Source organism: Amia ocellicauda, chromosome 21, assembly GCF_036373705.1.
Source record: "Amia ocellicauda isolate fAmiCal2 chromosome 21, fAmiCal2.hap1, whole genome shotgun sequence".
NCBI classification, from domain to species: domain Eukaryota; kingdom Metazoa; phylum Chordata; class Actinopteri; order Amiiformes; family Amiidae; genus Amia; species Amia ocellicauda.
Window position 1 is genome coordinate 15,089,910 of NC_089870.1, and position 14,811 is coordinate 15,104,720.

A 14,811-nucleotide genomic window follows, 5' to 3' on the forward strand; every position below is an offset into this window, starting at 1 on the left:
GATTAAAAAGAAAAAGTTGTAGTGTTTTATATTTCCAAAAGCAAGATGCAGGTTGGCACAATTATTGTAACCACTAGAAGGAAACTTACTGACTTAAAACAGTGCTTCATTTATACTGGCCGCAATTCATGGGTTTTATTAGAAATAGGTGATGCACTATTTTGACAGTGTGTAATTACTACCTCCCTACAGTTTATTTTACTTTCAAAGTAGGAGGAAAATTCATTATAAAATGCAATCAGGAGCTATGACAAGTTGTGGTACTGGTACGTTTTTAGGATCATGCATTTGTAAACAGCCCAAATAAAACCAAAAACACTTCACTTTTACACCAGCATCACACACTAACACAAACTATTTTTACACGGGGGGTGCTAATATAGCTGGGAGGCGGTGTCTCAGACAGCGCACAGACAGAGAGCACTCCTCCGGGAGAGGCTGGGCCTGCTGTCAATCACCAGTGCGGCGTGGTCTGCGGCATTATTTGAAATCCGTCGCAGCGCCCACTGAGAGACGCCTACGTCATAACGAACCACCTCTTCACGTACGATGACGTTGCATCACAGGCTGTCTGCATGCTCTTGTATTGGATCCCTCTTGCCCACCCCTGCTCCGACCTGCTAAGTCTTCCAAATAACAGAAACAAACAGACAGCCGCATTAGCTCGGTTAGTTATCCAGGAAAACGATTACAGAAGAATAAAAACGCACCTCCATGTGATGAAACCGAAGCCCCATTGTCCGCCATTTTGGCTCCACCCATTCTGAGCACCGGAGCCCACATGGCTTCCGTTTCGTAACGCGCCCGGCGCTGTCAAAGTCTGCCGGCTGTAACTACTACGCGCATGCGCACAGGGGAAACCAGAAGGAGGGGGAAAAAAAGCTGCCTGAAAGCGAGAGGAAGTGGCGGGTGATCTGGGTCCGCGCCTTTTCCGGTACAGAGCCGCCGAGCTGAGCGACTGAGAGCGGGCGAGCAGGCGAGAGAGAGAGGCGAGAGCGGGGTGGATCAATCCGGGGACCGGGGGGCCGCAGAGCAGGTAACACAAAGACACTCGACCGCGGCAGGAGCCGAGGCGGAGCCCTGGCCAGCAATGCCCCAGACGCGGGCGTGTGGACTCGGGCACCGGCGCTGAAAGTTGTGCTCTCTGACACCCCTCCCTTTTCTCTACCGCTCTTGTGTTTCAGGGAGACGAGCAGAGGAAGCGCTCGGATGAGCCGATGACCTTTGGCGTTGCCGCAGCCCAAGCTGTTCCGTCGCCGACCGACGTGCGGGAGACCCGGCGGGAGCCCGAAGCCAGGACTCGCTGAAACAAACAAAAAACCGAATCGGGGCCGGCGGACACCGCGGAGGAGACACGCCAAGAGGAAGTGTGCGAACTACGGCAGGCTTTCGAGAGGGCCTGCTCGGAGACCGTGCTGCTCCTCCAGCCGAGTCACTTTTTTATTTTTGAAGTTGATCCCCCCTTTTCCGAGGACGTGCAGGCCCGGTTTTTTAGGGGACGCCTGTGTGGATACCGGCGCTTTTCCTGAATCCGGATTTGAAATCGCTGTCCCCCCACACCCTCTTTGTAAAGGCAGCTGGATTCCTGCGCTCTTGTGACGGCCGTGATGGCCTCGTTTGACTTGTGATTGCCCCAAACGTGCCACCTGTGTCTTTTGTAGAGGATCTCTGACTGCCCTGGTGTCCTTGTGGATTATCCTGGCTGTTCAGACGAGAGACACCGAGAGGGAGTCGTCTATTCACATGGACACATTGTTGCTACTGTATCGGCATTGAAAGTTGCTTCATTGTTTACAACTGTATCCACTTCTGCTGCCAGCTGTCATTTTTTGAATTTCTTCACCTGGTGTCCCGTCAATGGTGTCCAACGCATTGTTGTGATCGGGGGAAAGGGATTATTCAAAGTCAATACCAGACCAGATTCAGGGCATTTGCTATAATCGGGTGTCAAGTACAGACGTGATCGAGAACCCCCCACCCCCACCCCCACCCATCCCCACACCCCGATTTTCTCCAATTGGATCTTTATGCACTGTTTACAAGATGGGGAAGATGCTATCAAAGATCTTTGGCAACAAGGAGATGAGAATATTGATGCTTGGACTTGATGCCGCCGGGAAGACCACCATCCTTTACAAACTGAAACTGGGACAGTCCGTCACCACCATCCCCACCGTGGGCTTCAACGTGGAGACGGTCACCTACAAGAACGTCAAATTCAACGTGTGGGACGTGGGGGGCCAGGACAAGATCCGGCCCCTGTGGCGGCACTACTACACGGGCACTCAGGGGTTAATCTTCGTGGTGGATTGTGCGGATCGCGACCGGATAGACGAGGCCCGGCAGGAGCTGCACCGCATCATTAACGACCGGGAGATGAGGGACGCCATTATCTTGATTTTTGCCAATAAGCAAGACCTGCCCGATGCCATGAAGCCGCACGAAATCCAGGAGAAACTGGGCTTGACCCGCATCCGGGATAGGAATTGGTACGTGCAGCCCTCCTGCGCGACCACCGGGGACGGACTGTACGAGGGGCTCACCTGGCTGACTTCTAATTACAAATCTTAATGGTCCACCGATGACTGTTTAGATAGAACAAGCAAAAAAACCCGAAAGAATAATACGAGAATAAAATAAGGAAGAAGCAATTAACAGATAACATGGCTTCTCAGAAGAATATATAATAAAGAGAAGTTTTGATTATATTTTTTTCTTTTGATTATTATGATGACCCCTATAACTAATCATTTCTCTTAAAAGACCATTTGGCTGGCTTTAGTTTGGCGCTTGCTCTGTAGAAGGTCATTCTTTATTCATGACTGGAGTGATATCCCGTCAGAGACTTTTTTTTTTAATAGGAACTACAGAGATTATTGCAAAGTCTTTCGGTTTCTTCGTTTTATTCTGTCATTTCCTTTGACTGGGCGGGGGATTTTTTTTTCTCTCTCTCTTTTCAGATTTTTTTTTCTTTTCTTAAGTTCTCCTGTTTCCTCTTTAGAGCTTGATTGTAGATTTGCGACTTTTCATTCATTTGGCTGATGTATGCTGTTCAGGCCTGCGGTTTATTCAATTAGTAAACGCAAATATTGGTTTAAATCCTCAAGATAAGGCCTCTCTCTAAATTTTGTATTAACCATTTCTGTGGCGGGGCTTTTTGAGTTGAAAGGGCCACCATCTGTTTTTCGTTTGATTTTTCAAGATTTAAGCCAGATCTGTTACAAACGTCGTGAAGTATTATTGTAGTTGTTGTACTAAGTACACAGACTACAAGAAAATGCTCAACTTATATATATATATATATATATATATATATATATATGCATTTTTTTAAATTCGTTCCTAAGCGTTCCCGTCCCGTTGAAGGACCCCTTTCCACAGGTTTTAAAGTTGTTTTTTTTAATCGACTTTTAGGTCGCGTTCGTGTTGCGCAGATTTCCAGCTCCACCAATGGGAGCGGTGGGATTGTGCAGATCTGCGGGAATCTGCGCTGCAGGAGCGCGGTCATAGTATTATTACACAAGCCTAGGCGAGCACACGTTTGGGGGCCCGGAGTGCTGGACTTTGACAGACCCTGCTCAGTTCTTGTAATCAGTTTGCAGTTTCTTATCTGCCCAATAGTCCCAGCACTGCTTCATCTGCAGCTGCACAGCAGATGACGCATCCAGAGAAGGAGGCTTGAGCAGGGCTGCGCCGGCTAGGCGGAGCGCACTAGTAGGGTGGGAGTAAACTTAATCCTGCAGTTGAAAGGAACACGTAGTTGGTTTTTAACTGACCCTTTTTTTTCCACATTTAACGCGTTTTTCTTTCTTCCCAGTTTCATTTCTACAACTGGTCCAAAAGGTGTGTGATTTTAAAACTTTCTTATAAAAAAACAACCAACAAAAAAAAATCAGCTTAAGGATTGGCTCTTGTCATACATTTACAAAAATCCTATATGGTCTGTAATTAAATGATAAATTCATGTTTTATTTGTTTTTTTTTTTTGTTTTCTTCTATTTGCTATGCTGATTAAAAAATAAAAAAAAATGTACAGAACGACATAATGTAATTGTAACAAATCTTATTAAACTAGCCATTTAAATGATTTCTTTCTCGTTTTCACAAACAAGACTGTAACAATCCGGGGGATACATAATCCTTGTGGTTCAGCCCCATGTGTTGGGAAGGAACAGTTGCCATTGCGTTTTAGTGCACATTAGTGGCATCGGGAAAAGGGGGGGGATTTTTGATAGTGTAGCTGGTGTAAAAAAAAAAAAAAAAATACTGTGGAATAAAAAGTTTCCATTATCTGTTTTTGTAATTGTGACTCAGTGGGTAAGATTTAATAAGCTCTGCATACTTTTTTCCCTCTTGTGTTTCTAAGGGATAGAAAAAAAATCTTTCAAGTAGTAAAAGTAAACAAAAAAATCTGCATCACATTATTTGAGACAGTCTGTCTTGTATGTTCAACATGGTGGAGGGGAATTAAGCCATATACTGTAGAATACTAGTGTATATATCTATATCATTGCCTCTGTGTTTTGGGTTCAATTAAGGATAGGTGAAACACTTCTGGGAGAAAGTCTGACTTCCTGATTCAAACTTGAGGAGTCTTGGAGTTGCTGCCTCTTCACTATCAATAGACATTTATTATTTATCTTAACTGAATCTTGTACTGAAAGTGAATAAGATACTTATTGCATGCAACTTGAGTCATAAAGATATACTTTAATTGTGATGATTACAAAACAGATTTATTATTCATATACAGAGGGTTTGTAAGTCATTCTTTTTCTGCTTTGTGTCAGAGTTTGATCCTAGCTCCCATGTAGAGGAGTGGAAATTCAGTGAAGGTAAGAATCGTAACCATGATTTAATAGACAAGAAGCACAGAGTAAAATATTCGCCACTATTCTTCATGTTTTTTATGAATGGAATTAACCCTGTCAAACTGCAGGTGTTGAAAGCAATGGTGTCAAACAAGATGTATAGGGAACTGTGAAAATGCATCCAAAATAGTTTTGTGGTTCCTTTGAAAACTGAAACGAAGCCACTCCAAGGCCTGCTCACAGTAGGAGATGGGTCTAATTCAAGTGTTCTTTGCATGAGAGCTTACATCTGCCAGTTGGCCTTAGTCTTCTGTGGTTAATAAATATAGTAAAACTCACCACCCCTAGTGTAAGGAGCAAATCAAATTCTAGTGTTTCAGCCTTCTGTCATAGTATGCTTGATTTCCTGACCACTTTTTGAAATGCACCTGTTTTACATAAAAAAATCACATTTATTAAAATAGTAAAATAGTGTACCAAAATAAAGTGCCCCGGTAAAGATCACTTGCAGCAGCAAAAGGGGTGGGGGGTGAAGCAAAGTTAATTGGTGAAGAGTTTTATACTTTAGCTTGTGTGCCTGTCCTGTGTTTCGTTGTAATCTCTGCTCATGAAAACTGTTAAGAAAACTTATTTTCTAGAGCGAGTAATGAGACACTTCAGGTCAGAAATGTGATGGGTAAGGCGGTTATCGGTCTTGTTCCGGGGAGTGATGAGCAATACGGCCAATTAATGCACCTTCAGTTCAATCACTTAGCGATTACAGTTGCTGTTCCTTAATTTCAACACGTCCGCAGAACTGAACCACAAACCCACCTGATGAAACTGCCGTTTGAGGTGTGGCCTTGAGAGATGAAAGGTGTTCCTGCGAGAACAAACGCTCAGTGTTCAGTCGAGCTGAGCAGCGTGTATGTGTGTTTGTAATAATGCATGCATAATGTAGCATTTACAACCTGCTGAAGGGGTTTCCTTTTTGTGTGTTGCACAATCTTACAGTGGACTGAGATTTTTAGGCTGTGGATTGTGAAAGGTTTGCAGAAAGCTGTGCTTGTCTCTGCTAGGTGATCTGCTTGCAAGTTTTGACCTGCAAAATGTGTTTATTTTTCAGTAACTATAGCCGTGGAGTTTGACCTAGCACTGAGTTGAAGATTAAACATTGTGATTTGGCAATAATGCAGTGCGTTCCACCTCCTCTGTATGTTGAAGTGCAAAGAGTTGATTCCTGTTAAACTGCCCTTGGTGACTAAACACAAAGTGAAGCACCAAGTTGTTCAGAGTTCATTCAGAAAGGTGCAAGTGACTAAATAACCTGTTAGAATGATGCTGTTCTTTTATCGGCTGGAAAATGGAAAAAGACAGTTTAAAGATTTATTTAAACTTAGCTTTTACTCCTCGTACAAAGTTGAATTCCCTTTAGTTGGTATCTAACTGTCGAACAGCTCCAGTGGCTGTAAAAATAAAATAAAAAGGTCACCATGCACTTCTACCCTCTACCCACTTCTGAATTGCTTTTACAGCTGCTGCTGTACGTGGTGCAGTTTTGTATATCGGACTCGTGTCAGTTCAGCCTTGCTTTCAGCCATGTTCAACTGTTCTGCCGTCAGCTGCGATTTCCTGAGTTTGTGGCTTTTTACAAAAAAAAGAAAACCATATGTCTTTAACAGTTTGAGCATCAGCAGTTGTTGCAGTTATTAATGTCCTTTCATTTATTAGTGGTTTTGAATATCCTCATTTAACTGGGTTATTTTAGCTTTGCATTTTTTTAACACCCTTCAGTTCAGTGATTTTCCCTGTGCCAGGAACCATCATACATTTTACTACATTTTATTTACAGTGCTTTAGCTTTTATCACAATCTCTCACTTCCTGGTTCTCGAGGGTGTGTGTGTTTCTAGTGGTTAAACCAGCAGAGACAGTTTTATCATTAGATGAATTTTTGAGAATAACCGTTTTGGTGCCTTTGGTGTCTGAGAAGATGGTAAAGATAATGTGATCAAGCTCTATTGGTAGTGATCAAAATATAATTTGCTCATGGATTGCACCAGTGAATTCGGTTTGCTTTCTACCTCTGCTTAAGGTCGGTTTGATACCACCTGGATACATGATCACCTGGAAATCAAGTCTAGAAAAAGATTTCCCTTTGATAGGCTCTTCTTTGGTTGTGCAGTCTGACCACAGAGAGCTACGTTTATTGTATTTGTGTCAATTCAAGAGAGATTGCATCACTGAAATTGAAAATGGGTGGGGTCTGTGTAGCTGCACCAGGTTCCCTTATTGGAAGCCTCTGGCCCATGTTTGAAACCTGTGGTTTAGCTGTGGCAAAGTTTGGATTTTTACAGTAAATGTCTCTATTCACCCGTTATTGGAAAAGGCTGTGAGTGTGTCACTGTTAGAAGAAACGGGCGTGATGAAATCCAGCCACCTAATGCCTCACACGCAACTGTTCAGACCTGAGGAGAAACCGCCTCAATCTGAAGTGCCCATGATGCACTGCAGAAAATGAAACTCCACCGATACAATAGGAGAATGAGTAAGATTGAACAGTTTGGAAGGTAATCGGCCATTTCCACCATATGCATATTTTAGCAGATTAGACCTCAAGCAGGATTTCATAAGGATCTGATGGGTCGAGCACTATGCTTAAGGCAGTGGCTGTGGTGAGCAGTGCCTAAAAACGGAGCTGTAACAGAGCTGTCCCCAGTGCCACTTCTGAGCCTGATCTCATTCAGTGAGTGATCCGATCCAGACCTGCAGTGAGAGTTTGGGGACTTCCGAGGGTTTGTAGTGCTCAGGGCCTCCACGTATGCGGATATTTGAGTCCGAAACCGAAGCAAACTAGCTTGGCTGTGTACGATGTCATGTTTATTCCTTCCAGTGCTTCTAGAGGAGAAATTTAACTAAAAACGAACATTCCCACTTGATTCCCTACACAAAGGAGAAAGCAATCTCAAGCCTAGTATTACTACCTCTTATCAGTTTCACCTTACAAGGATGATGACGGCTGCAGCGTTCAGGTTCGTTTTCCCGCAAGGAAAGCGTTCCGGCATTGCAAATGGCGAATCGGTTTCTTGTGAACCGTGGGATGTTGAGTTTGCAGGTGGAAGTGTTTCTTTGTCCTGGCTGTGTACTGCGCGTGTGGGCTGATTGCCTTCGGGAAGATGCCGTTGGATTGTTTTTGATGGTCTGGCCTGATAAGAGATGAGAGAAGCACGTGCTGACACTGCAAGTTCTCGTTTATTAATCTGAACTAAATTTATATTGTGTGCTCTTTCTTTTTTTTTTTTTTTTCCCCACCGCACCTTTGTCTGTAATGTTGCAGGAGATTGTGTGCGTATGTTGCAAGTGGCGGGGCGCAGATGGAGCTGTCTGAGAGCATCGCTTCTGTCACCCGGCACGCACGGCCCCGGCGCTCACGTGCCCACACGCTGTTGACACCCTCGGAATTTGTAAGGAAATTGACGACAGATTTACGACGCATTCAGTCTCAACAGGGCCATTGTTTACCCTCCCCCCTCCTCTCGCCCGATAAAGACAGCCACGCTGGTTAAGGAATGCCTGTGTGTGTGTGAGACCTTGGTTAATTGCGCTTGACCTGTTTGTGACCCTTCAGCGCAACTGTAGAACCCGGTAAGTGAGGCTGTAAAACACGTTACTGCTCGCCGGCTGTGTGCGGCGCCTTTAGCTTCTCCACGTTTTACATGTGCTTCTCTCTGATGTGTGGAGAGCAACGTGACGGCCTGGTGATTTAAGAGGTGGGGTTGGTGGTGATGGTGGGGTGGCCCCGTTTTGACAGCCTGTTCTGGACTGTATACACATCATAAACCCTGCTCTCTAAAGAGGGTTAAAGTTAAAGACCGCATTTTCAGATGCTGCTGCTGTGGGTGTGAGAGGATGGAGGAGGGGTGGAGGAATATCTAAGTACAGTGGGACTTTCAGTACAGTACACTACAGTACAGTTCACGTCAAATTCACAAAGGAAACCGGACCAAGATGCAGTTTGGTTACAAGCTATATTTAAGTGTATAGACAGAAGTGCTGGTGCAGTAATAGCAGCGTGACAGACTTTCGAGTCGCGTTGGACCCGCAGCATGCGGGCCTGAGGGAAGAGAGGATGAGATGAGGGAAAGGAGCTGACCTCTGACCCCAGGTAAGTGCTGCTCCTTGGAGAGGAATGGAAGGGGACAGATTTTCAGCAACAGAACCAGGAGTGGCTGATGAAGATGAAGGTTATCTGATTATGGGACTGGGCTCTGTAAGGGTGATCACAAGGTAACAAACCTGAAATCTGATTTTATTTATTTCCCTGAATTGTGGACACTTGCTATGCCCCCATACAAACTAGCCTCGGCTCTTCTGTGATTATCACCTATATTTACATAATATTTACATGATAAATATGTGTTCAATTGTTACATTATACACTAGGTGGTTTTATTTTGTGTGTGTGGTTTATTTGCTTTACTTTTTTTTTAACCTCTGTACTCATTCTGAACATACATCTGTTCCTATAGCTCCATATGAGTAAGCGAAAACCAAAGTACAGGGTGACTTTTTAAGCTGCAGTTTTTTGGTGGGGGATTTTTGCGTGCTATCTGACACGGCAGAATGTTTTGGCTTAAACATTGACTTTTCATGGACTTTGAGCACTTCAGTCTGTGTAGCAGACTGTGGCCTCCTTGCAGTCTCCAACCTTGTCTCTTTTACCCCTGTGTGACTTATCGGTGTGTAGTAAAGTAGCTATAAAAAAGGCACTTAAGAAGTATTTTAAGTCTTGTTAACCAGGACTCCACACACATTTATTTCAGAAGACCACACATGAAAAACATTTGCAAATCTATCTGCAAACATGGTAAAAACATTGACTGAAAGCTTATTTTCTTTGTAAATGAGTTCAAGCCCTGCTGCTGATGCCCTAATGTCTGCCCTGTAGTGTCTGAGTTTCCTCTACAATCTGGAGTGCCTGTTAACTCTGAGCACTGCATCTTAGCAGACAGTTTCCTGTTCCATACCGAGCACCGAATGTGCTGTATTTCAGTGTCAGACGTCAGTGCAGATCCCCGGTCCACATGGCCCACTGCCTCTCTGGATTATAAGCAGTTAAAGACATCCTGTACTGGCCTGCTCTTGGGGACAAAGGTTGGCAGTCCTGGACCTAGAGAGGCATGATGTTCTCTTTCCAAATTTAAGCTCAGAATGTGTTCACTGGAGCAGTTCTTTGCATTTTGCATATATACACACAGGAGAAGAGATGATCCCTTTGCATTCGATTCCTGACAAATCGTGCTAATTCAGTTTGAAAAGACGTCCCTTCCTCTTATTTTTTGCACAGACGGAGCGCCACGTAAGAATTTCTTTCCTCTGAGGAGTCTCTTTCAGTTTACTACCGGTGTTTGTATTTGATGTATGTGAAACTGGAAGGAAAAGAGACACGGCCACGCAGGGACTTCTACATAGTAAACAAACAGACCAACAAAAAGTGTCTTTCTGAACTGTGATCTTGAATTCCTTGCATTCCTTTGCTAGCAATCACAGAGCGCTATTATATTCACTTCGCTTTTAACGAAAGAAAAGACTGAGACCAAAGATTAGTTTGCAAGTCAACACTCTCTCTCTACACACACACAGCTAGTATTTGAGCAGGACTTTATGAAGCGATCACAGGCTTTGACAAACTAAGAACTCCATTGCAAGGCCACGCTGTGTGACCATCTACTACACAGTGCTGGAGTTGACTGACCTCAGTTAACCTCGGAGAGATGAGAGCTGACCGGGCGACTGACGGGCCAAGTTTTGACAGGCTGCACGGCTCTGCTTCTCCAGGGCCGAATGGTTTCCTTGCTTTTGTTGCCTTAAATAATTCAGTTCAAATATTGATCTGCTTTATTAGTGGTATATTTACCATAAATGTGTAAATACACCTTTTTTTTAATAAAGCAACTTGATGACTTGATGATAGCTGTTTCTTCCACAGTGCAGAATGGTGGTCTCCGGGTTCGCTCTGTTTCTGCGGTGTGATGTCAGTGTTGGCCTCTGGAAAAGCTTTCAGAGCTCGGGATTTGACACACGGACAGTTTTAGTCACTTTCCGGTGTGTGCTATTCAGCAGCGTGACTAAACTGAATGCAACGCACAATGTCTTTAAGTCAGCCACCATCTGAAACTTTCATTTCCCCTCCAGTAAGCCCCCCTCCTTCCTCCCTCTCTTTCTCTCTCCCTCTCTCTCTCAGAATGCATAGTTTCTTTTTTCTGCTGTAAAATGAAGTGAGCTGTTTTAACATTTCAGTTTTTCTTGATATGGACAGGGGAGAGGAGGTATTTGTTATTCCAGCAAACTTAAAACCTCACAATTTGTCCTCCTCTCGTTCATCCAGCTAAAATAAGTTCCACCTAAATCATGTGGAGGTGTTTTGGTGATGTCACTACCCTTTGGGGTGGGATGTAAAGTTTCCCAGCACTGGGCCGCAGGTTGTGGGCTCTTCCTGTTCGGCTGGCAGGAGAGAGGGGTGTCAGGTGGGAGTAGTAATGGCAACCACAATTGGGAGGACGGTAAAAATGGTGTTAATATTTAAACCGCCTTGCTATTAAACTTAAGAGTTGGCTTTGTTCCTCCGTGTGCTTCACAGCTCACTTATTCATGATAAGGGGTCAGTGTGTTCCCCTTAGAGAGCATTTGTCAAAATTCAGAGAATGGTACAAAGCACATCAAAATACAGCATTTACGCAACTTAAACCGTGGTTTGCGGATCATCATGATTTTGCCAGTTCAATGTCTACGAGCTTGGCTACAGGCAGGGGTGTCTGAGCTGCACACTGGGACCTCACGCAGGTTGTGCAATACTGTGGTACGGCTGAGGTGCAGCGCCAGAAGCCATTGAGCGTCGGGAGTGCAGCCCCGTGGAGAGGTCGGCTGCACGGCTTAGTCAGTGCAGGGAGGGATCCTGCTTCGCTCGCTCCAGCCGGGAAGGAATGCAAAACTCGTCTAATTGTGGGCGTGGGGGGGGGAGGGAGGGAAGTCACTAGGCCTCAGTGCTGCTCAGAAGTACACAAACAGCTCTGTCCTGCTGCTCGCCTTTGATTGTGTTACTGAAGTGACTGCATTGCAGCTATCGGGACTCGTGCAGGGTTTGCATGAAAAGCACAGACCGGCACAGAGGCTGCAAGGATCCTGTTAGGGATTAAAAACAGAAACTACCATCACACCCAATGCTCTATTAAATATATGGAAATTCACTCCTCTTACTTCCTATTTAATGTAATATTTCCCCTTTTTACCTCCCTGGTATTGAGTGTAGTTATCGTGTCCTACAGTGATTTGGTGAGGCTGTGGGTGTGTTCACCTTGTGATTCAGAGAGACCGTACCCCCTGCATCATCTGCTCATCCTCCTCACAAACGTCTGAAGGCCAGCTGCAGAGGGGCGTGGATTCTCTGGATTTAGTAATAAGAAGGTATAATTAACTTTATGAGCTCAAATTCATAGGATACAGCTGCGTCTGTTCCCGTTGTCACTAATCTTCAGCAGCATTTTAGTTTTCCTCGCCTGTCCCTTGCACGTCACATCAACTCCAGGGCTGTGGAGGGAGTTAACAGGCATGCTTTGCTTTCCAGGCAATAAAGTAAAGCTGGGCCGTAGAGAAGCGGTGTGGGGGGAGAGCCATGCTGGCCTTCACACTAGAATAGAATAGAATAAAAAGATTGACATGATCAGACCGTATTATGATATATTATATGCCATTTCCACTTCTTTAGACCTCCATTTTGTCCTATGTGCTCATTCAGTTGAAGAGAGAAGGAAATGCATCCATCCTTCTCAGAGCCCAGGTGGCTGGAGTCTTCTCTGAGTTGCAATTCCACTCGACCACTTCCCCCCACCCCATTTCCCCGTGGGGATCAATGTGCACAGAGCGGTCACAACCCAGGAGCACCCCCAGCCCCCAGCGTCAATATCCCGCAGTCCAGCATCACTACGGGCAAGAAAAAGGCTCGATTACAGAGTATTGATTTGCTTTCGTTTGGTTTCACAATAAAGCACTGGAGAAATCCGCAGTGTTGGACAAACGTAACCGTTAAGCCCCAGGTCACACGAGTGGGAGGCAGAAGCACGGGGCTGGACTCGGAGAAGTTAAGGAGAAGTCTAGGATTTCTGCAGCCGAGAAGCCTACAAAGAACCAGCCTAGATTTTCTGTCATGAAGTTAAAACCACCTTATTTTTGGATCAGGTATCTGCCAGCTGGATTCATATTTTGATGGTCTGGGATCTATAAATAAATAGATAAAAACTTAAAATGCCACACCAACCTACATCAAGACAAAGAGAGGAAGATACATAGACACAGAGGAATAAAATACGAGTTTCTGTTTTGAGGAAACAAAAGCGTGTTTATAGTCCTGACCAAGATGTTTTGAATGGCAATTGTGTGGGCCGACGGCAGTATTTTGGGCAATACTAAAGCGTTCTGCTAAGGGTTGGCGGAGCGTTGTGGATTAGAGACCTGTATTTTTATTAGGTGTTGTGTTAAACCTTCGACAGAATTCCTGGAAGCAAACGTTTACGTAACTCCCAAACCGCATTACAAGAGCGCTGCACATGGCCGAGATTTCGCAAGGCTGCTACAGAGGAGTCGGCCTGATCAATGAACAATGCATTGTGACAGATAAGGGATGATTTACTGGGGTTTCTCTCCCAGAGTAATACCACCACCTCTTCAAATCCACACGGCAGGTGTTACAGTGTAATATTGGCATATTACCAACGTGTGGCCGACTCCACCAATTCCTATTAACAGGAATATTTTGACAGATTGTAGTCGTATCCCACGCAAGGTCAATTCAGTAAAACTGGGTCCACAATCTGTGCCTTGCCAAACACACCAACACAGCATGCGATCAGTAATGGATTAGGTCTTGATAACCATCTTTAAAAACAAATACAGGGTAAAGAAAAGACGATTCAAAAAGGTTCTAACACATTTAAAATTGTAATCAGTTCCACTAAAAATTCTGATTAGAATTGCATTATACACCACAAAGTCGCAGCTCAAAATATTACATTTCTGCAGCCCCTTCAGTAAGGATTAAATTCCAGTATTCAAACACCAACCAGGATTCCCAGCCCCCAACCCGAATTTACTAACGCCAAAGGCTGTTTAACACACTACATCACTGGGACTGTCTATAACCACTGGGCAGTTGCTTAAACCATCAATATTCAGAGGCAGTGCAGAGCATGAGCAGCTCTGAAGACGCTCTGGTGTCAATCTAACGAGCCCCGAATTATTTAAGTCAATACTGCAGTCATACGAACCACCCAAGAGGATTACACAATCGCACAAGGGGTCTCTGGATGCAGCCGTGCTCTGCTCCTAACCAGCGAGTCCCAATCAAGTCTGCTATCGGTTATCTGTCCCAGGGAATTCTGGGAAACACCCTTAGTTGTAAGGAAAAAACGGCATCAATTAAAGTTGTTTTGGGGTTTTTCGGTCACTTTATGTTGCCGTGGTATATATTTTTTTTGGCTGAATGCAGCAGTGTTGTAATTAAATAATAACAAGTTAAAGCAACTGCCCATGCTCTACAAAAGCTATGTTCCCTGCCCTCATCAGCCTGGGTTGGTCAGTCTCTCTGACAGCTGTGTTGTAGTCTCAGTCTATCCCCCAGCACCCCCGCTTCCTAATAAAGAAAGAAAGTCATATCTGCTGTCAGGGCTGAGTGCCCCCTGCCCCCACAAACACACCGCGATCCCACCCCAGATTGGAGGAGGCTCTTTATTTGCGTTTGGGATTATTAAAGAGACGGGCCCTCCTCACAACAAACAGTTTCTAAGTGCTTCAAGTGGGATTCTGGTTCTGTGTTTTGTCAGCATGGATGTGTTGGCAAGAGACCCGGCACAGAGGGGATTACGCAAAGACGGGATGCGGACAAACCACAATCCATCACTCTCCATGTGGTTTGATGATGTCATGCCTGTCCAGAATGGAGACGCCAAATTCATGCCTTCCTATGGGGT

General features: G+C 44.7%; 1 protein-coding gene across 1 annotated transcript; it reads left to right on the top strand.

The window, feature by feature from the left end:
* The first annotated feature begins 887 nt into the window (after window positions 1-887).
* arf6a (ADP-ribosylation factor 6a) lies at window positions 888-4,087 on the top strand. Its single transcript, XM_066694064.1, has 2 exons — window positions 888-1,036; window positions 1,185-4,087. Exon 2 carries the CDS (start codon window positions 2,044-2,046, stop codon window positions 2,569-2,571), a length of 528 nt encoding a protein of 175 aa, XP_066550161.1. The 5' UTR covers window positions 888-1,036; window positions 1,185-2,043; the 3' UTR covers window positions 2,572-4,087.
* The last annotated feature ends 10,724 nt before the right edge of the window (window positions 4,088-14,811 follow it).